At 40.3% G+C, this 23555-nt stretch overlaps 2 protein-coding genes across 13 annotated transcripts in view; one reads left to right on the forward strand and one right to left on the reverse strand.

The window, feature by feature from the left end:
* The window catches only part of LOC137382703 (transmembrane protein 120B-like), an 83173-nt gene extending 77742 nt beyond the window's left edge, over positions 1 to 5431 (forward strand). The window contains exon 12 of the mRNA XM_068055009.1: positions 538 to 5431. Coding sequence (XP_067911110.1) covers positions 538 to 651 — 114 coding nt within the window. The 3' untranslated portion in view covers positions 652 to 5431. The remainder of the gene's footprint in view (positions 1 to 537) is intronic.
* The window catches only part of rhof (ras homolog family member F), a 148484-nt gene that overhangs the window by 102223 nt on the left and 22706 nt on the right, over positions 1 to 23555 (reverse strand). For 6 of the 12 annotated variants that reach the window (XM_068055011.1, XM_068055010.1, XM_068055013.1 and 3 more), the window contains exons 3-6: positions 22345 to 22454; positions 21095 to 21229; positions 15096 to 15192; positions 7416 to 7474 (exon numbers count right to left, since the gene is read on the reverse strand). In XM_068055011.1, the coding sequence (XP_067911112.1) occupies positions 7416 to 7474; positions 15096 to 15192; positions 21095 to 21229; positions 22345 to 22454 (401 nt within the window). The other 6 variants (XM_068055014.1, XM_068055021.1, XM_068055019.1 and 3 more) reach the window with 6 other exon arrangements.

The raw sequence follows: 23555 nt of genomic DNA on the forward strand, positions 1-23555 counted from the left end.
AGTGGTCATCAGCTGAACAGCAGTCAATCCCAGAAAGAAATATTAAAAATATGAAATATTTTGTGACTTTAAACAAAACATACCTCCAATCTGCCACAACCTCTCCATAACTGTTGTCAATAATAAGTAAGCCCAAAATAATATATTTATAGTTCATGGATAGAATATCAAAGACAGACTCGCACATAAGGAATGTGATTTGCTTTCAAAATCACTCCAAATTGATAATTTATGTATAATTTACAGCTCTCAATTTGTAATATCATTACACGACCAAGCTAAAAGTTAGAATGCACTAGGCAATGACTAATATGTTTGTGCAGAGGTTGTGGGAAGGCAGGATTTGGGGATAGAGTGACGGCTGGGACTGGCGAAAATACAGTATGAGGGGTTCTGACAAATATTTATAAATTGACAGCAGTGGCCAGGATTTGGATTGGCTTAGCTAAAAATGGTTATTTTTGTTCTAATACTTTAAAAGCAATGCCTCATATTTGTGTTTCTGTCAATTTATTTTACCTGTTTCCTCCCTCTCAGGTTTTTGTCCTGGCTCTCACATTCCTGGTGCTCTTCCTTGGGAACTTTCTTACTACTCTTAAAGTTGTTCATCAAAAATTTCAGAAAAACAAAGATAAACTGAAGAAGTTATGAATGTATGAATTCTGCAGAATAAACAACATTGTTGGGGAACATGGCACCATATTCCCATTTCCTCAATCCTGCTGCTCAGTTTGAGGGTCTGAACACACACATCAGTGAGGTTGGATTTGCAACTGACACACAAATGTTTGAGAATCCTGATGCTGCATTCTGTACACATTCTTTGAAAAATGGCTAAGCTAACTTTACTCTAATTTTAAGATCTATACATTAATGTGGCTCATTGTCCTCTGAACAAGTTTGTTGAACATTCATTTCAATGTTATAGTTTTTCACTACCATGAGATGTTATCATCCTTAATATGATTTATGGTATCATGGAGCCCTTCTGAAAATAATATTGATGGGGAGGTGGTAGCAAGGGAGGATGTGGACAAGCCAGGTAAATTATCCAAGATCAAATACTTAGCTAATCCTTTATCATGGTTTGACTAGAGTTAGCCAGTTTGTGAACTGTGTGCAATGTAAACAGAAGATGAATTTTGATTGAAATATAAAATTAGCCTGAGCTAGCCAATGAAAAGGGTATTGTCCAAGCAAAATTTAATACTGCACCATTTGAAATACAAGGCATAATATGTAAATTCTGCATGTGTTCTGTGTTCAGCCCTTCTTACATCAAGTAAATGTGTATTACAATTTGGATTATATATTGAATTATTTCATTTTCTGATGCTGTGTGCATAACACTACTTTTTAAAATAGGCATTCACCCACCCTTCCTCCTTTTAGTGTCTTTTCCTTGGATTTTGTTTTTAAAACATTTTTTTCCCAGCACTATGTACTATTTCCTTTCTGAGAGGGCAAACTACCTCCTCCCATATGTCCACTAGTGCCACTCTTAATTTAGCTGGTTGATTTACACAGAGTGACTCAGGTTAACTCTGATCTTTTTGTCTCCATTACAATTGGGGGAAGTGACTGGGATCCATTTAATGCCTACGCTTGATGCAACAGCTCAGAAGGAATTAATTACATTTAGGATTGTGGATGAACTGCTGTCCTGCCACTCAGTGAATAAATTGACTGCCTGAATGAATGAAGTTTTTTTTAATTGCCATATGTTGTTAAATAATTTAGGCTACATATTAAGGCAGTCATGGTGTCCTGAATTTTCCAAACTGAGAAATCTGATTTTATTTAATTACAAACAATTACAAATGTTAATGGCATTGCCCACCTATCTTTTTTAAACTTCATTAATCCATTTGCTTTTCACTTAAGCTGGTCTAAGTATTTTGTACATATAAATTTGTGAAATGCTCTGTACTTGTATGTAGTGTTAAGATGTGTTAAAATCATTAGAATAGCTAGTTCATGTTTTCATAAAACAAATGCGATTCACTGTAAAAAAAAAAAGAAAAAAATTGAGTGTTTTACTTTTAGACCAAAGGCTGTTATACTTGAAGAATTTGATCATTTTTGGAATTCTCTGAAGATTGTAACAGGTTGGTGAAAACGTAATAGAAAATCACTGAGGCTTATCTAAACCTAAGGAAAACATTTGTCAGAAACTTGAATGTTTGTATTTCTTTTGAATTGAATTCCACTCAGCCCAAGGGAATTTTGTTATTGTGCGTAGCAATGAGCATTTTAAAAATTCTTTTTTTTTCTCATGAAAGCAAACCAATCTAATTGGGCACAAAAAATCAGGCTCTCTCAAGTTAGTTTAATCTCTGTTTAAAGTTATATGACACTGTTTAAAAATGATGTGATGCTGATACTGATATATTTCAGAAGAATTTCCAATCTGTCGGCTTAGAAATGAGCATGAACACGGGACAGATCATGTACTCACCAAAAACAAGGACATATCTGTCCAGTGGTCTACTATTTCAGAGCAAGAATACATTATTCCTTCAAAATGGAGGCATGTTGGCCTTAATGCATCTTCTGTTAAGTGTGCTGAGTAGGCAGGTACCATCTGTCACAGCCCGTGTGATTTAGGATTTGTTTTTAAAAATGTGTTCTTTTGGGATAGACATCTTTATCAAAGTCTGGAATTTTCGATACCACACTGATATTTTGTGTGGTACTTGAAAGATACTTGTAATGATTCATAGTCTGTGTGGAAATCTGCATGTCCTGAATAGTCAGAAACTGAACACTGTTCATAAAAAGGATTTATAATTTTAAAACGAAAACGTAATGTTGTTATAAATTTATTACAAATGTTATGGCCATATGAGCAGCACATTACAGTAATTGTAGTTTTTACTTTTCACTAGAGCAGGAGTCCATAAATGTCTGTAAAGCTTACCAGAGCTAAAAATACGCACAGATGATTGACTTGCAGAAGGCTTCAAAGGGACATTGTCATGTTTGGTGGTGGCTCAAACTTCTGCAAACTGTGAAACCTAGCTGTCACTAGGAAGTTACGTGTAAAGTATTTTTTTGAAGATAAAACTGTGTTTTCTATTTGTTCATGCTAGGAAAAGGAAATTATTCTTACTGCTAGTTACCGAACAATTGTTTGTATTTAATATTTTCACTCAATGGAACAAATTTTTGCCGCACAAAATGAGAACAAGTGAATGTCTATCTTTTAAGTGTCAAGAATTCAGTTACTTAAAAGCTTGAAACCACACATTATCAGGCAAACGTAATTTAAATTATTTTACTACCAAAGTGCAATACAGCAGTAATAAGCTACAACTTTCAACGATTTGCTTCAGTCGGATGCCAGTAGGATATGTGTAGCAAGTGATTTAAGATGGATACTAGTAAGCAATTTAGAGTGTGTGATGCCTTAAACTGTTGTACAGAAAATAACAAATAATCAGAAATAAACTTGCAGTGAACGAACTGTACTTATTGAAGTCCTATGATGGACATTTTATAAAAACGTCTTTAATATACTAGTGATAGAACAGTCGCAGTGACGCATAGCCTTGTTTAAAATGTTCCTCAACCTAGAGTATCTCCTAACTGAAAATTCTCTTTCTCCAAATGCTGATTGTGAATATACACTTCCTGGGTAATTTTATCTAAGCAGCTGCAGTTGCTTGTAAAGTTCACATTATTCTGTGAAATAGAATTGAAAGGAAAGATCTGGACTTTTCCACTTGTGGTCGTTACAGGGTAAAATGTTTCTGCCTATCCTGAGAAACTTAGCCCTTTATGTTGGGCTTAATTTCTACTGTTCTGTCACTTATGTATAAGGCTGTTAAACCAATTCAAGAAAATATCTCAGGCTATAAATTTATAAATAATGACATCCGATGTCCAACTGCACCTTAGTTTTTGTCTTATGACAGTTGAACTACTACACCATTGCCTCCTGAATGGCAATCACTTTGTAACCTCTCAGTGGTTGTATTTTTCATAAATGGACCTAGTTATGACCTAAAATATAAATAAAGGTGAAAATGCACACCAAGTTGGTCAGTATCTTAGCGAAAGATAGGCTAATGATTTATGTCGTATCCTTCATCGAAAGGGCCACCCTCGCATCTGAAGGAGTCCACCCAAGATGTTCAAGTGTCTTCTCTTCCATATGTTGACAAAGTTGTTGTGTGTTTCACCGTTCATAGTATTTCTTTATATCCTGTTTTGTCCAATATGTTAATACCTTGAGATTATGCCTGGTGTAAAACACTGCCATAATTGTTTAACAGGAACAACAACTTGCCTTTATATAGCAACTTTAATGTAATAAAACATTCCAAAGTGCTTCACGGGGCATTATAAAACAAAATATACTGAGCCTCATGAGATATTAAAGCAGATAACCAGCTTGGTCAAAGTAGGTTTTAAGGAGTGTCTTAAAGGGGGTAAGTGAGGTGGAGAGGCAGAGGGGTTTAGGGAGTGAATGCTGGGCTGAGATAGCTGAAGGCACAGCCACCAATTGTGGAGCGATTAGCATTGGGGTGCTCAAGAGGCCAAAATTAGAAGAACACGGGTATCTTGGAGGAGATTACAGAGATAGGGAGGGACAAGGCCATGGAAGGATTTGAAAACAAGGATGTGAGTTTTAAAATAAAGGTGTTACTTAATTGGGAGTCAGTTTAGGTTAGCAAGCAGAAGGATGATGGATTAACGGAGTATAGTGCAAGTTAGGACATGGGCAGCAGAGTTTTGGATGACTTCAAGTTTACAGAGGGTAGAACGTGAGAAGCCAGCCGTGAGTGCATTGGAATAATCAGGTATAGAGATAATAAAGGCATGGATGAGGGCTACAGCAGCAGATGAGCTGAGGCAGATGCAGAGTCAGGCAATGTTATAGAGGTGGAAATAGGCAGCTAAGCGATGGCACAGATATATGTTTGAAAGCTCGTTTTGGGCTCAAATATGATACCAAGGTTGTGAGTGATCTGATTCAGTTTCAGACAGTTGCCAGGGCAAAGGATGGAGTCGGTGGCTAGGGAATTTGTGGTGGGGACCAAAGAAAATGGCTTCGGTCTTCCCAATGTTCAATTGGAGGATATTTCAGTTCATCCAGTACTGGATGTCGAACAAACAGTCTGGGATTATAGTGTATGGATGGGTCGAGAGAAATGGTGGAGTTCTGAAATTCTGATCAAAATTGTGCTGATACACATTTAATGCATCACTATCTACCCTTAAATATTTCATTCCAGGTGTGTTCATGACATCTATAATGAAAATAAAATGGTTAAAGTTTTAATACTGGATTTCTGGGGTGGCAAAAAATGCGTATTTATTTTGATCTGTGGCACAATCCATAGTGACATAAAATTATCTAACTAAAGAAGTCTTAGCATCTTTATCCCTTTCTAAAAAGTAAAATCATTGTAGGCAATTGTTAAATTTGTAGGATTTATTTCTTGCCAATTTTCTGTTTCTTTTCTATCCCCCAGATATCCTGTTACAAGTTGCATGGTGTATCGCATCCACTGATGTGTTTCCTGAATGCATATGTGAACCTTGATGTTGAGAAATTGAATTCAGCCCATCTTTCCCTTTTTTTTCTAATGACCCTAGTTAGCAAAAATGCATACATTAAAGCATACAGAAATCTCCCCCGAAATATGAAGAAGCCATCAATCACAGGCAATAGAATTTCTGGTCAAAAAAGCAATTTTTTTTTTTGCTTGTAGCAAAAGTTCTACCTTTGGACGATCCCAGATTTGAAATATGGTTGTTGCTTCCTGAGGTGGGACCTGGGCTGTTGCATCTTCCACTATTGCTGATAGATCCTGCATATCCTGAATAGCTGTTGAGTTGCTTGTGAATTTTTTTTTAAATCTGTGCCCAGACACCAAAGTGTCCTTGGAGAGAGCCGAGGACTTGGCTTGCATGTTATGAATCTGACAATATTGACACCCCTGCTCATAGATGGATTGTCTGACTTTATATTATAGTCAAAAATTACACTACTAGGTTGGTAATACTAAACACCAGCCTGTTTCTTGCATCTTGTCTCTCTCTCTTCTGGGACCATGTGCCAAGTGTTCACTCATGCTTATGTACTCCCCAGTTAATGAGAGCGCTGTTTTCAATGCCAGATAATAGTTTTAATCTGTCACCTGCCATAGTTTTCCTACTAATTAAGCTTTTGAAGAAGTAGAATTATTCCACAGTTTGATATAGGACAGTACTTGGTGCCTGTTACAGGTCTAGTGCAAGTGGTCTCTAAAAAGCCTGGTTTCTAGACGAATGGATTTCATCATTAATGGATATTGTCCAACCAAATGTTGGGAGGTAGGATTTTGGATGCGATTCTGTGGTCAAAAAAATTTGATCCTCTTACACCAGGTCAAACATTCAAGGAGCCTGAAGGTGGATGTTCCAAGCACTCGACAAGTTGCGCTGGGAGCTGGTGAAGTCTCATCTGTGGCTGCTCAAGGATTAAATTAATCTACTTTTGTCACCAAATTTCTCCCCTTCCTGACTGAGGGTGTTGACTCCTTGCAAGGGTTCACTTCCACAGCCATTGAGTGCTGTTCAGTATCACACCCAGGGCCTATTATGTATATGTTTTAGCAATGGAGAGGCATTGTAGCCTAGCTGTTCTTCTGACTCAACATACATGTACCTTTTGCAGTGGCCCCTGGATCGTGATCAGGAACTGGAACCAGGTTAAATTTTTTTTCCCTTCCCAGGGTTTTGTAGTCGATTGTCGTGCACCTACTGCTACACCAGTTGAGTCAGCAAACTTGGCACAAACCAGCAATCAATCCTGCCTCCTGAAATGAATCTGTACCATAATGTATGACTTAATCCTAATACATTCCTCACTGGGCGTGCCTATTTAAACATTCCACTTGAATAGACTACATTTTTACAATCTTGCTTTATGTTGAAATAAAGGAATGTTGAAAATCAACCTCTGACGTAAAAATGTTAATCGAAAACTGCATGTGTCTGGCGTGGACTAATTTTTTAATCCTATTGATACAAACCGGTTATTTACATTCATCATCATTCTTTGAATAAAACTGGCATTGCATAAGCTCATTGAATTTAACGTAATGAGAAACTAAAGTTTAAAAGACTAATGACCAAGCGTAACATGATCTTCCATCCATTAAATCTGCCCTTTACTGTGTCTACATTCTTGAAATCACAAGACTTTTTAACAATGTTTTGTAAGGAAATTCACAAATCCCACAACCTTGTTGATTATATTTTTTTTACACTTTATAAGGATTTGGAAAATTATACTACCAGGATTAGTATGGTAACCATTAGGATATATTTTTGTGAATTATTGCGCAAAACATTTCTGACTGTAAAATAAATATTTTAGAAGTAGTAGACATGGAAGTTGTAAGTAAAAATCAAATCTGTACCTGAATAATTGGTGTTTCTGGACAGGAGAAACATGGAGACATGACTTTCGCTGCAGTTGCTAAAGGTAAAAGAAAAAATGTGCCTCATCAGTTCTGCCCTGGTAAATGGTTTTCCTGTGAATTACCCAGTATTTCCACAAGTGCCTCTCACTTTGCTGGACATTTTTTTCCCTTTTTTGCTTCCTGGACAGTGTTACTGTGTAGTGTTCTGCATACTGTCACAATCCTAGAAACACGAGTTCAGGAGTCTGCAACTATTTTTTTTACCTGAAGCTCCTTTTTAAAAAAAAATGCCTAAAATAAAAACTATTGGAAGCTGCAAGCTGGAGACATACATTTACAGTATTATCCTGTATTATTTATAGATACCGTGGTGTGTGTGCCTGATGCTTCATGTGGTGTCTAATTAGCATTGTCTTCCTGCACTAACACTAGATGAGGCCCTAAAGGAGGCACTATTGCCTTTCCTGTTTAATACCTCAGGTTAAAACAACGCCCAGAAACTAAAGCATAATGCTGTACATAGCAAGGTTTTGATGATGAAACAAAATTCTCAAAGCCATTACTGTAAAGCAAACTTAGTGATTTCATCCTCTGGCAGTCTAGGCTGCCGCAGCTCTTCACTCCAACTACCAAAGTCTGTGGATGGATCCTTGGGGACAAGGGATATCATTTGAAGAGAATGCTACTCAGCTCTCCCCCACCCCCCAAGAAAGCCCCAGACACAAGCACAAAGTCGATACAACCAATGCCACCTGCTCACTTGGACAACCATTGAGCAGGCCATCGGGCTTCTGAAAATGGGATTCCAGTGCCTGGACTGATCAGGTGGCGCCCTCCAGTACACTCCTGCAAGGGTTTTCCTCATTGTGGTGACCTGCTGTCTCCATAACATGGCTCTCCAGAGAGGTGTGGACCTTGAAGATGGTGAGATCCTGGAAGGAGACAGCACATTGGAGGAGGAGGAAGTGGTGACGGAGGGGGAGGATACAGAACACTGAGGTGATTCTGCTGAATAGGTAGGTGACTGGGCATAGCATGTAGTGCAAAGGTCTCGTCAAGATGCCATGAAGGTCGATCATTTGATTCAAGATCATTTCAGCTCAATTCAAGGTAGTTGTCGGAGAACAGAGGGGCTGCCCTGGGTTCCATGCCTCTGGCTTTCCTTAGATATCAACAGTAATGGCTGCCGTGTCCAATTTAGACTGGGCCCGTACTTCAGTTGACCTATCTCCGTTTATGTCCCTACAGCCGCTAATTGGCCACCAAAACCCGTCTCCATGTCAATTAAGGGGTCACCCTGTAAAAATCGTGACTCAATTCTGTTACCCCTGAGGACGGGTTTGGGACCTGGAAACAGTCCAAACTTCGGTTTCCTGCTCCCAACGTGAAAATCCAGCCCCTTATGTCAACACTGAGCACTCCCAAGTCAGTTGTAGCAGGGTATCTTTGTGGGCTATGTAGGTATCTACCATGGATCTACATTTGATAATGTACGATTTGGTGTTTAGGCCACCAAGAAGGCAAAGGTGTTAAGAGTTCTTTCCAAACCTCTGGGCCACCAAGATTTTAAAAAAGGGGACAAATAAGAAATATAAACACAAATAGAACTGAGTTCCCCGGACAGATGCCTGGATTGCCAGTATTCAAGGTCACCATTTCAACTCTTCAACAATGTGCCCTCAGCTCTAGATTTAGCAGTGTAACATTTCTGTTTGCCACAACAATCATCCCATGGTCTCTCTCTAAGTGAGATCGACAATTAAGTACCAACTGGTGCAGAACTAGGACCCTTGCAAGGAAGCTTCCATCCATGGCTTACAAAATAAATTAGGGATAGTATTAGATCCAAGGAGGAAAAATATAAAATGGCCAGAACAAGCAGCAAACTTGAGGATTGGGAGCAGTTTAAGACAAAGGGATTAATTAAGAAGGGGGAAACAAAGTATGAGAGTAAGCTTGCAGAGCTGACTGTAAAAGCTTCTTTAGATATGTGAAGAGAAAAAGATTAATGAAGACAAATGTGGGTCCCTTACAGTCAGAAATGGGGGAATTTATATGGGGAACAAAGAAATGGCAGACCAATTAAATGGATACTTTGGTTCTGTCTTCACAAAGGAGGACACAAATTACCTCCCAGAAATATTGGGGAACATAGGGTCTAGTGAGAAGGAGGAACTGTATGAAATCAGTGTTAGTAGGGAAATAGTGTTAGGGAAATTGATGGGATTGAAGGCCAATAAATCCCCCGGGCCTGATAATCTACATCCCAGAATACTTAAGGAAGTGTCCCCAGAAATAGTAGATGCATTGCTGGTCATTTTTCAAAATTCTATAGACTTTGGAATAGTTCCAACGGATTGGAGGGTAGCTGATGTAATCCCACTATTTAAAAAAAGGAGGTAGAGAGAAAACCAGGAATTATAGACCAGTTAGCCTGACATCAGTAGTGGGGAAAATGCTAGAGTCCATTATAAAAGATGTAATAGCAGAGCACTTGGAAAACAATGACAGGATCGGACAAAGTCAACAGGGATTTACGAAAGGGAAGTCATGCTTGACAAATCTACTGGAATATTTTGAGGATGTAACTAGTAGAATAAATAAGGGAGAACCAGTGGATGTGGTGGAATTGGACTTTCAGAAAACTTGCGAAAAGGTCCCACATAAGAGATTAGCATGCAAAGTTAAAGCTCATGGGATAGGGGGTAAGGTACTGACCTGGATAGAGAACTGGTTGGCAGACAGGAAACAAAAAGTAGGAATAAACAGGTCTTTTTCCGAGTGGCAGGCAGTGACTAGTAGGGTACTGCAGGGATCAGTGCTAGGACCCCAACTATTCACAATATAGATTAATGAGGGAATTAAATGTAATATAGCCAAGTTTGCAGGCGACACAAAGCTGGGTGGGAGTGTGAGCTGTGAGGAGGATGCAGAGAAGCTCCAGTGTGATTTGGACTGGTTGAGTGAGCGGGCAAATACATGGCAGAACCAGTATAATGTGGATCAATGTGAGGTTATCCACTTAGGTGGCAAAAACAGAAAGGCAGATTATTATCTGAATGGCAATAGATTGGGAAAGGGGGAGTTGCAGCGAGACCTGGGTGGCCTTGTGCACCAGTTGCTGAAAGTAAGCATCAGGTGCAGCAGCAGTTAAGAAGGCAAATGGAATGTTGGCGTCCATAGCGAGAGGATTCGAGTACAGCAGCAGGGATGTCTTGCTGCAATTATACAGTCCTTGGTGAGGCCACACTTGGAATATTGTGTGCAGTTTTGGTCTCCTTATCTGAGGAAGGATGTTCTTGCTATGGCGGGAGTGCAGTGAAGGTTCACCAGACTGATTCCTGGGATGGCGGAACTGACGTATGATTGATTAGGCTTGTATTCACTAGAGTTTAGAAGAATGAGAGGGGATCTCATAGAAACCTTCAAAATTCTAACAGGACTTGACAGACTAGATGCAGGAAGGATGTTCCTGATGGCAGGGAGTCCAGGACTAGGGGTCACAGTCTGAGGATAAGGGGTAAGCCATTTAGGACTGAGATGAGGAGGGATTTCTTCACCCAGAGAGTGGTGAACCTGTGGAATTCTCTACCACAGAAAGCAGTTGAGGCCAAATCATTAAATATATTCAAGAAAGAGTTAGATATAGTCCTTGGGGCTAATGGGATCAAGGGAAACGGGGAGAAAGCGGAAACAGGTTACAGAGTTTGGATGATCAGCCATGATTGTATTGAATGGTGGTGCAGACTCAAAGGGCCAAATGGCCTACTATTTTTCTATGTTTCTATCCGTAGGGCAGGATTTTCCCATGGGCTTTGGAACATCGGCGTTGGGACCAAATGGGGTCCAAACCCACGCTTACCGGCAGCCGGACCAGCGGAGCTATTTTCCCTGAGGCAGTCTCCTAACTGGTCACCTCCAGGCTCGCTGTCCTATTAAGGATGGTGGGCAGGCTCCTGATGCTGCTGACCCAATCAGAGGACTATCAGCTCTAGTGTGGTAGCCTCAGTGGGGGAGTTGGGCACTGCTGGTAGGAAACTGCGTGGAGGAGCCCTTGGAGGCATAAGTTTAAACTATAAATGCAGAGGGGCCAAGCAGGCAGGCCTCTGAGTGAAGGGGGCAACCCTTCCGGCGGCAGTATTTGGGTCATAAGTGCTGCCTCGTTGTTGCTGGCAGCCCCCTCTTTAGGGAATGGAGCCTCTGGCTGCAATGGTCACAGGCCTGCCACAGGGAGGCTGCCTCCATGGAGCTAATGCCTCCGCACATGGTGGGGTTCTGCTTCACTGCTGGCGAAAATGCCTGCAAGCCCTCTAAGTCACTCCTAATTGGCTGCCCACTTCTGTTCAGTGGGCAGCCAATCAAATTCCCAGGCTGTCCCTGGCAGCAAGAATGTGTTGGGATGCTGTCCTGACACGGCTCCCCGCTATTACCCTGGCCACCCCACCCCGCCTCCAAGCCTGCCACCGCAGGGCCAGGAAAATTCAGCCCAATCAATTTAGGCTGAATTTGAATGCCGATCCCAGAGATGAAAGGGACACAGTTCTATATAACAAACTTCCCCAGAACCTTTGTTTGAAGTGATGCTTTGTATTATTTTACCTGTTCTATCCATAATCATTTATTTCCAATTTCATATCAAAATGACCTGGACTTTCAGAACACTCTCAATGGTTGTGTGAAGTCAGGCAGAGAAGAAGCTGAAATGATTTAATCTGGATGCAATCTGAGCTGAGCTGTAGCCTACAGAAGAAATACTATTAATAGAGGTAAACAATACATGTACCTCAAGAAAATTTGGTAGAACAGTCAGTGACAAAAGACAAAAGCAGGAATACCAATGATTTAAAATACTGTATTGAAATATAATTTCCTATGTTGGTCGAACAGTTTGCTAAAGTTTGAGTTCCGGTTTCAACGAAACAAACAAAAATTGCTGAAGGTTCAAACTCATAGGGACAACTCCTAACTGATCATCACTTTCATGCTGACAGAAACATACAAAGTCATTAGGGGATGAGGTACAATCTGTGTAAGATACATTGGGGGTGAAATTGGTCTACACAAATACTGTAAAACAGGTGATAGCGAATCAGCAGCTCATTTTACACTGCACCCAAATTTATTCCAGTAAAATTATTCTAAATTTATCTAAAGCAAAATTCTGAAGCACTGGGTAGCATGCAAGAGAAATTAATCTTTATCGTGCTGAATAGATAGGGATTTCATACAGTTATCACAGCAAATGCAGTGACTGGTGCATTTTTAATGTCAGCTTCTATCTTTGTATCATGCTTGACAAACCACCCTGGATTATGGCTGCAGGAATAGGCAGACAGCTGCAGACATCTCTATGGTGCCTGTCAGTGCTCTCTGGTATTTCAGCTGTTGTGGGCCAATGAAGAGGAGCAATTTTTCTTTATTCCTTACTGATTAAGAGCTTTGCTTTTGCGCTAAGGTGCTGCAATCCGGACCACTTTCTGCCTAGTAATTTATGTTATACATGGACTCAAAATTATGAATTTTGAAAATGTGTAAGGATGCTAGGAACTAAAAATACTGAATTGATTTTTCCCTAGAACACTGTATCTGGTTCTGTAAAATTTCAGGCTGGCTTACAGCATTCTTCTAATTGTCATTTCTCTTAGCTAAGCAGCACAATCAGGAAAGAATTGTGGCTAATCAACAAAATGCATTTTAAAGGAATACATGATTAATGGGAAAATACTGAAAAGTGTAGAGGAAGTGAGGGACCTTGGAGTGAATGTCCACAGATCTGTCGATGAGGTGGTTAAGGAGGCAGATGGAATCCTTTCCTTTATTAGCTGAGGTTTAGAATATAAGAGCAGGGAGGTTATGCTGGAACTGTATAACTCATTGGTTAGGCCACAACTTGAGTCCTGTGTGCAGTTCTGGTCACCTCATTACAGAAAGGATGTAATTGCAATAGAGAGGGTACAGAGGAGATTTATGAGGATGTTGCCCGGACTGGAAAAATGCAGCTATGAGGAAAGATTGGATAGGCTGAGGTTGTTCTCCTTGGAACAGAGAAGGCTAAGGGAAGATCTGATCGAAATGTACAAAATTTTGAGGGGCCTGGATAGAGTGGAGGTGAAGGGCCCATTCACCTTAGCAGGGAGGTCAGTGACTAGGGGGCATAGATTTAAAGTGATTGGTAGAAAAATTAGAGGGGAGATGAGGAAAGGTTTTTTTCATCCAGAGGGTGGTGGGGTCTGGAACTCACTGCCTGAAAGGGTAGTTGAGGCAGGAACCCTCAACTCATTCAAAAGGAGTCTAGATATGCACCTCAAGAGCAGGGCTACGGACCAAATGTTGGAAGGTGGGATTAGAATGGGGGGATCGTTTTTCAGCTGGTACAGACACGATGGGCCAAGTGGCCTCTTTCTGTGCCTGAAACTTTCTATGATTCTAAAACTTATTCCTATATAGGTGTTTGTTTTAGTGCTTCAGCAACTTTGCTGATGGGTCAGTTTTTAAAGGCAGTGTGTGAATGAGTGAAACAAACCAGAAGGTCCCAGTTTTATTTCCCATTTGGTGTTGAATTACTGTACTCAACTAGGACAGTGGTAGAAGCATAACAGTTGGTATCCCAGAGCCATGGAGGGGAAAATCTGCAAATTTTCCCACTCCTAATGGTGCAGGAAACTGAAAAGTAAATGAGGAGAGGGTAGGGCTTACTTGTGTCACTACAGTTTTAAGGTCTAGGCATTTTAAAAAAAAAGTGGTAATTTGGGAAAGGTACCAGAAGGCTTTAGGCACTAGCAGAACTATACTCCTGCACTTGAGTTGGTACTTTCAGGGGGCGAGGAGGGAAAACGTTGGAAAAATAATTCTTTTAAAAAGTGCAGTAGTGCCATTAAGCTGTTGCTCGTAGTGACAGGTTATACTGTTACTTCTTACAATTTCAAGCAACGTTGATCTGAAAACAGCTGCTAGTTATTACTTTTGCATTCAATGTTAATTTAGAAAAACATTTGCAGCAGCAAGATGCATGAGACAAATCAAATTCTAAACCAACATCCTATTAGCAGCAGTGATGGTTCAGGTGATGTTGAGTGACATACACACATGGACTTTTTTTTTTAAAGAAAAACAAAAAATTGCTGGAAATATACAGCAGGTTAGTCAGCATGAGGCCAAGGCAACATTTCAGGCAGGTGCTTCTTCAGCTATGAAGAGAGAACCTTCCGAAATGTTGTCCTGTCTTCTCCCTCCATAGATGCTGACTGACTTGCTCTGTTTTTTGTTTCAGATGTCCAGCATTTGCAGGGTTTTTTTCTTTTTATTTGTTGGGTTATTTTTTAAAATGGATGAAACATCTGTTTCTATACACCACAGTCTTCTTGCATCTCTGATTTCTTTTATTGTGCTTTAGCAAACGTGTCTCTCGCCTGAAGAATCCTTCAACATGTAGCTAAATAATTTTCCCAGGGATGTGAAAAATATCCCCCCTACAATAAAAGGAGTGCAATAAGTAAGTATTACAATTGTATGTAATTATTGATAGCTTTTGACAAATTTATAATACAGTGTATGCAGCACACAGTTTGGCACATTGATCATTAACATCTATAGGTAACAACTGTCAAAGAAGCAAGCATTGGTTCTGCTTCCTTCTCCTTTTGCTTTTTTTCTTCTTTATGGCATTTAAAGCTGCACCTGAAGCTTCTTTGAAGATGTCCTCTATGTTCTCACGGAATTTAGCTGAGCATTCCAAGTACATCACAGCATTAATCTGGCGAGCAGCCTCTTCACCCTGGAACAAACAAAAATAGGATCATCTGCAAACTTTTTCTCTTCTCTCTCCTTTCCACACTTTTAGTCTATTGTGCTGCTATTCAGTTCACACCTGCAGCCTTGTAGTGGAAAGATCTTGGCTACGGACTTCTCTTTAGTTTCATTCCATGCAGCTCTGTAATTAGGTGTTCTTCTGCTGGGACCTGCCAACTCTTCCCCCTGTACCTGAGAATTTTTTTACACAGCAACTTGTTATCATCTGGAATGTGCTGCCTGAAAGGGTGGTGGAAGCAGATTCAGTAGTAATTTTCAGAAGTGAATTGGATAAATAATTGGGGACAAAATTACAGAGCTAAGGGGAAAATGTAGGAGAGTGGTGCTAATTAAATAGCTCTTTCAAAGTAAAATGCTCAAAGCTTAACTGATAAAGGCAATCAATCAGTAATATTGGGCTGAATTTTACCAGCCCCTCGACACCATGGGTTGAGGTGGGGGAACCCGTACAATTCAGTGGGGAGAGGCCATCCTTAACCCCTGACATAGAGAAAGGCCCGCCGCATATTACCAGCGGTGGGGGGACCTCGGTGCAGCCCCCCCCCCACCCCCAACCCCACCCCCCCAGGCCACTCGGTGGCGGGGCCTTCATCTAAATATTTAAATGAAAAACAATGAGACGTAAATTTATTTATTTTTTTATCTAGCGATACAGCACTGAAACAGGCCCTTCGGCCCACCGAGTCTGTGCCGACCATCAACCACCCATTTATACTAATCCTACACTAATCCCATATTCCTAACACATCCCCACCTGTCCCTCTATTCCCCTACCACCTACCTATACTAGGGGCAATTTATAATGGCCAATTTACCTATTAACCTGCAAGTCTTTTGGTGGTGGGAGGAAACCGGAGCACCCAGCGAAAACCCACACAGACACAGGGAGAACTTGCAAACTCCACACAGGCAGTACCCAGAACTGAACCCGGGTCACTGGAGCTGTGAGGCTGTGGTGCTAACCACTGCGCCACTGTGCCGCCCTACCTGCAGGCGGCGGCCATCCCACCACCGATTTTACAGCTGCTGAACACAGCTCGCACGCTTTCGGACCTCCGTATAGGCAAGAACTTGGGGAGGGGGAAGGAATAAAATTTTCAGGGCAGGAGGGGTGGGGGAGTTGGGAAAATAATTTTAATTGACTGTGGGGATGGTGGGAAGGGGTTCAAAGGCAAATGTTAGAAGGTTGTGGGGGTGGGGGTGTGGGGGGAAGATCGGGTAGGGAATAAAGTAAGTTTTGTCAATAAGGGCCAATTAAAAGACCATCGGGGGAGGGGACGTTGGGGGAAGGGCCTCCATATACCAATTGTTCATTTAAAAAAAAACATTAGGACTACTGTAACTTTAAAAATTAAAATCCCTGCTAAGGGCTTAAAGCCCTTTAAAAATGGCACCTGCAAGGTGGCGTTGGACACCATTGCCGGGGACACAACGGCCGCCCCCTCTATGTCATCGGGGGCGGCTGCCCTGCCCCCTCTATTGAAATCAGCCCCTGTGCGTAATATCATGACGGAAGGCCGCTGCTCTCACAAATCCAGCCCATTATTTAGGACCAGGATTCAAACTCAAGCTCCCTGATTGGGGGTCCAAGGCTCTACCATGATTGCAGAGGCACATACATTGCTCAATCTGATGAAGAAATGTATCTTTCTCTGTACACCAAAAGCTAAAACAATTGAAAAGTGATTAAGTTCGTATACAAGTGAAGAACGATGAGAACAGTTTTGATTTGTTAGAGAATGGGTACAATGGAGTGTTAAGAATAAGCTTGTATCCGGTTATTATGGTAGAGTATAAGGTGTTGGTATGTTGGGTAATTTTAGGCAGGTTGTGTATCTGGATCATCAGAAATAGCTTGCTCTAAAAATAGTACTGAAATATGATCTTATTGGCCACAAAGGTAATTTGTGCTACCGACAAAGTACTTATTAAGTGTTAGCCTTGGCTCAGTGAGAAGGTCATGGGTTCACAGCCCACTCCAGAGACTGGAACTTGTTATGTAGTCTGACATTTCAATGCCATACTGAGGACAGTGGACTGTTGGAGGTACAGGAAACATTAAACAATCTCAGGTGCAAGTAAAAGATCACATGGCACTAATAAAAGAAGAGCAGCGGAGTTCTCCCAGTGTTCTGGGAAATATTTATCCCTCAACAGATTATCTCATCATTTTAATTTAATCGCGGTGGTGGGAAAGCTTTTAGTGATGATAATTTGGGATAATTTGGTACCAATTAAGGAAAGCCTTTGTTAAGAGCAAATCGTGTTTGTTTGACTTGTTTGAGGTTTTTGATGACTTAACAGAGAGGGTTGTTCAGGGTAATGTGGTTGATGTGGTGTACATGGACTTCCAAAAGGCACTTGATAAAGTGCCACATAACAGGCTTGTCAGCAAAGTTAAAGCCCATGGAATAAAAGTGACAGTAGCAGCATGGATACAATGTTGGCTGAGTGACTGGAAACAGAGTAGTGGGGAATGGTTGTTTTTCAGACTGAAGGAAGATATATAGTGAGGTTCCCCAGCAGTCAGTGTTAGGACCACTGCTTTTCTTGATGTATATTAATGACCTAGACTTGGGTGTACAGGGCACAATTTCACAATTTGCAGATGACACAAAACTTGGAAATATTGTGAACTTTGAGAAGGATAGTGATAGTGTCAAGAGGCCTTAGACAGGCTGATGGAATGAGTGAACAAGTGGCAGATGAAGTTTAATGCAGAGAAGTGTGAAGTGATTCATTTTGGTAGGAAGAATGAGGAGAGACAATATAAACTAAAGGGTACAATTCTAAAGGGGGGTGCAGGAGCAGAGGGACATGGGAGTATGTGTGCACAAATCATTGAAGGTGGCAGTGCAGGTTGAGAAAGTGGTTAATAAAGCAGGATCCAGGGGTTTTTAAGTAGGGGCACAGAGTACAAAAACAAGGAAGCTATGATGAACCTCTGTAAAACACTGATTTGGCCTCAACTGGAATATTGTGTCCTATCCTGGGCACCATGCTCTACAAAGGCTGTGAAGGCATTGGAGAGGGTGCAGAAACAATTCACAAGAATGCTTCCAGCAATGAGGAACTTCAGTTATATGGATAGATTGGAGAAGCTGGGGCTGTTCCCCTTGCAAAAGATTGAGATTTGGTCGAGGTGTTCAAAATCATGAGGGATCTGGACAGAGTAGATGGGGAGAAACTGTTCCCATTGGCGGAAGGTTTCGGAACCAGAGGACAATTAATTGGTACCAAAAGGTGATTGGCAAAAGAAGCACGTGACATGAGGAAAAGCTTTTTTACACAAAGGATCTGGAATGCACTACCTGAGGATGTGGTGGAGACAGATTCAGTTGTGGCTTTCAAAAGGGAATTGGGTTTTAAAGCGAAATAAATTTTAGCGCTACAAGGCAAAGGTGGGGGAGTGGGAGTAGGTGAGTTGCTCTTGCAGAAAGCTAGCACAGACACGACAGGCCATACGGCCTCCTTCTGTGCTCTAACCATTGTCCGATTCTATTTATCATTGCTGCTTGTGGGACCTTGTGTTGTGCACATTGGCCACCATATTTCCCTGCATTCCAACAGTAACTACACTTAAAAAGTACTGAATTGGCTGTGAAACACTTTGGGACTTCCTGAGACCATGAAAGGTGCTACATAAACAACATGCAGTTTTCTAAAGGCTTTAATTAAAAGTTACAAATGTGCTTGGTTGATGCTTTCATTGGTTCCATTGTAAATGTTGACTGTTGTGACTTGTTCAGAATCTGTCAGCTTCCTTAACTTCCACTTTTTTTTTTTAAACTACATTTTTTTTAATCATTACGTTTTTTCTATTTCTCTACTTTTTTTTCTCCATTTCACTTCATCTTTTTTAGTTTCTCTTGTCTCTTCTAATGGTTTCTATAGTTTCCAGTTTTACTTTCAGTTCCTTTTTTGCCTACATTTTTCTCTTTTTTTTACTGTTTGCCATCATTTCTCTGATTTTGTACTAGTTTATGGACCAGGCTTGGACTGGGCTGTTCAGTAATTCCTACAAGTCAGGAAAACTGAATGGAAGAGGAAAGATCAGTTTCTCACTCAGATGGGAAGGGCTACCCACAAGAGTTTTGGCACAGTGATTATGGAATAGTTATAGCACAGAAGGTGGTCATTCGGCCTGTTGAGTCCATGTTGACTCTCTGCAAAAGCAATCCAGCTGCTGCCCTTTTCCTGTAACCCAGCAAGTTTTTTTCCTTCCTAGCACTTATCTAATTCACTTTAGAAAGCCACAATTGAATCTGCCTCCACCACCCTTTCAGGCAGTGCTTTCCAAATCGTAACCACTCGCTGCATGTCACCTTTGGTTCCTTAAATCCACATCCACTGCTTCTCGACACTTACACCAATGGAGACAGTTTCTTTCGATCTACTTTGTCTAGACCCCTCATGATTTTCAACACCTCAATCAAATCTCCTTTTTGATTATTATTATTGATCTTTCCAAACTCAAAATCTATCTGGGTGTTTGGGAGAGCTCTTTTGAATCATAAGGATCTTTTACTTGAGCTGTTTCATAACTCCAGGACAGCGTGCATATTCTTAGCAAAGACTATAATTCTCCTTGGATAAATAAAGGCAAAATACTGCAGATGCTGGAAATCTGAAATAAAAACATGAAATGTTGGAAATACTCAGCAGATCTGGCAGCATCTGTGGAGACAGAAGCAGGGTTAATGTTTCAGGTCAGTGACCCTTCATCTGCTTGGACATTCTTCTGCACATAAGCTTGCTGCATTGGCATTTTGCCACCATTGACAAAGATACACTGATACTGACTGCTGCATTCTTAGAACTTTTTAGCAAAAGATTGCTACGATAAGAAAAAGTTGTGGCAAATTGACATGGCTAACCAAAAATAGGCTGAAAGAAGTGAACATAATTTTGAGTCTGTTTGATTTTTAATGTATCCTAAACTTGGGAAACATATATATCTAAAGTCCATGACTACTATTCAATCATATCACCAACATTTTACTTTTCAATAATTTTTATACACAATCAAAAAATTTGTGCTATGAATACAGCATTCACTTGCCTCTCTGGTCCTATTTCAACTCCCCAGTCTGTGTAGAATTATCTGATCTAAACCATAGTGGCAAAAATTGATCTTAGCACTCATAAGTTAGAGAAGATTTTAAAAAACTAATTCTCAGGATAGGAGTGTCCCTTGCAAGGCTGGCATTTATTGCCCATCCCTAGATGCCCTTCAGAAGGTGGTGGCCAGTCTTCTTGAATCACTACAGTCTGTTCAGTGAAGGTATTCCCACAATGATATTCAGGAGAGAGTTCCAGGATTTTGACCCAGTGACAATGAAGGAGTAGCAATATATGTCCAAGCCAGGAGGTGTGAGACATGCACCTATGGTGTTCCAATGCACCTAAAGTGTCTGAAAGTGCTCATATGTAGATGTTGGCTAAGGACAGGATCTGGTTACTTTGTGATGTCTCCTGCAGCCAAACTGCCTCCCAATGTTTGTTGATCTGGCTCAAGCATGCTAAATAATAGCATGTGGCACCTGTGGAACTACATCTCAGTAACAAGACAACACCTTGAGCAAAAAGGAGAAAATTGGCAACAGAAAGAGAGGATCCTTCAAATGCACAGTTTGAAATTTCACTTCGGTATTAAATTTTTATCATGTTTTTAATGTACTGCAAACAGGCAGAACTTAGGTAATTATATCTGTTACATGAACTCAGTTCAAACATCAAAAGAAAATTTATATTTCCTCGAAAAACAAGATTTTCCTTTTTGGAGGATTAGTTTGGAAAACAGCAGAGCCATGTACTTTGCTTCAACACTGCATTACAGCCATTTTGACATCATTCAGTCACTATACCTCATTATAGGTGATAGGTTCCAGCTGGGCAGCTCTCAGTCTTCTCAAGCGTTCTTTATCCATTCGAAGGTCTGTTTTGCAACCTATCAGGAGCATGGGGACTTCCTTGCAAAAGTGATTTACTTCTGGGACCCACTACCATTGTTGAGGAAATACAACAAAAAACATGTTTGCTTTAATATCACTTGCAGATATGTACAGCATTTCATATTTGTCAAGAACTGTTCCACAAAGTCTTTTCCAAAGCATGTATGAGAGTTACTTGTGCTTCAGTTGCTTTTAATTATCATTTTGATCAGAGCAAAGGCCCAGAATTTGCTTCCAAAATAACCAAGTTTAACGGTGCTTGTGTTGTTAATGTGTAAATTGTCCAGCAACTTGTGGTGAGGAAGAGATACCCCATGAATTGCAAATCGGCACAAGTTGCTGACAATTTGCTATTAGCCTCACAAAAATGGCAGCTCACCTAAACCTCCCGGTGAGTTTCATGAAATTGTTGCATTTGTGAATTAATTATCAATTAAACTCACTGCAAAAAGTTAGTGCAGAGGTGATTTACCAGAATGGTTCCAGGGATGAGGGAATTTAGCTAGAAGGTTAGGTTGAAGAAGTTGGGGTTGTTCCTATTGGAGCAAAGAAGGTTGAGGGGAGATTTGATAGAGGTGTACAAGATTTTGACAAGTTTAGATAAGTTAGACAGAGTAAGGCTGTTCCCATTAGTTGATTGTACAAGGACTAGAGGACACAGATTTAAGGTTTTGGGCAAGAGATACAGTGGGTATGTGAGGAAAAAGTTTTTTAGGCAGTGAGTGGTCATAACCTGAAACTCTCTGCCTATCAGGGTGGTGGAAGCGGAGACGAGGAATGATTTCAAAAGGAAACTGGATAGGCACTGGAGGGAAATAAACTAGCAGGGCAACAGGGATAGAACAGGGGAATGGGACTGACTGGATTGCTCTATAGAGAGTCCGCACGGACTCAATGAGCTGAATGGCAGCCTCCTGTGCCATTATGGCTCTTATGACTTAACATTGCAAGTATCTTTTTAATTAGGGCTATTAATGCTCGAAATATTTTATGTATGAAAATGTTAATATGTCGTAATAAGCTGTATAAAACTGATGGTGGCTGATAAAGTGCACTTGTGAACTGACGAGCAATTTACCCCCAAAAAATTGCTCTTACAAATGAGCATTAACTACCATGATTTTGTTTCTGTCAAAAATAGAAGACATAATTTTCCCCCTCACCTTAATACGGACGTTGTCAAAACTTGTGGGGTTTGTGACATCATAACAGATTAAGAAGATGTTTGTATCTTGGTAGGATAGTGGGCGGAGCCTGTCATAATCCTCTTGACCTAAATCAAACAAAAGAGGAAAGCAAGCACAAAATGATGCATGTTCTTTTAGTGTTTTATTTGACACTATTTATTCAGCTAATAATGCTTAGTCTATGCAAGATATATCAGCAATGAGAGCATCTTGATATGAAAAAATGCAAAGAAACAAATCCTGCACTTTATGGACTCCTGCTGGGGTATGGTGCCATTATTGCTGACAATCCTCCTGTACCTCGATCAACTGTTGGTCTTCATATATGAGACTGGACAATATATGGCAACAACTGTTGAGAAAGTATAAATACACACCTCTTGCAGTAATCAGGGAATGGAAATCCAGGCTGATATTTCCTCCATGAACCCAAAGATTTGCTGAAGTAGCAAAGGCTCTCCACTCTCACGTGGCTAAGATCAACAAACTCAGGATCGATTAGAGATCAAAGCTATGATCTTCCTGCTCTATATAGCTTGGAACCATCCCCATTGTGTAATTATCAGCAAGCTAATGATCTCTCTTCTAAACTAACCATAGCACTGAAATCACAACTAGTCTCATTTTGAATTTCACATATCTAGATATTGGAGAAAGTGCTGTTTTAAACCTGCTACGTGATAGCTATATGTACCGACATACAGTTTTAATCTATTGCTTTAAAAAAAAGTCTGTGGCACTTCTCATGGTAAGTCAAAGGATGCACCATATAAATAACACGGAATGCAATATTCTGCTGCTGCAAGGTTTTGAAATAAATCCTGTAATCAATTACAGATCAGACTATCATTCTTTAACCTTATATATAAAAAAATGTTTCTAAAGCTCAGAGTTTACAGACATTCTGACTTCTGTATCAAAAGAATATCTTTGTTCATATATATGTTTCTTTCGAGTGTAACAACTCATCATATTCGTATGTAACAACTGCTTGCATTTACATAGTGCCTTTAATGAAGAAAATGGCGCTTCACATGGACATGAAAAAAATGTATGATGGATAGGAAGTGAATGGTATTCCCTTAATTAAATCAATTCAAATTTTAATTCTTTTTCAGGAACTATATATTACCTTGGATAACATCATAAGCAATAAACTCCTGTCTATTAAAGTATCTGTTCAACAT

The sequence above is a fragment of the Heterodontus francisci genome, chromosome 23, assembly GCF_036365525.1.
Source record: "Heterodontus francisci isolate sHetFra1 chromosome 23, sHetFra1.hap1, whole genome shotgun sequence".
In the NCBI taxonomy this organism is placed as follows: Eukaryota; Metazoa; Chordata; class Chondrichthyes; order Heterodontiformes; family Heterodontidae; genus Heterodontus; species Heterodontus francisci.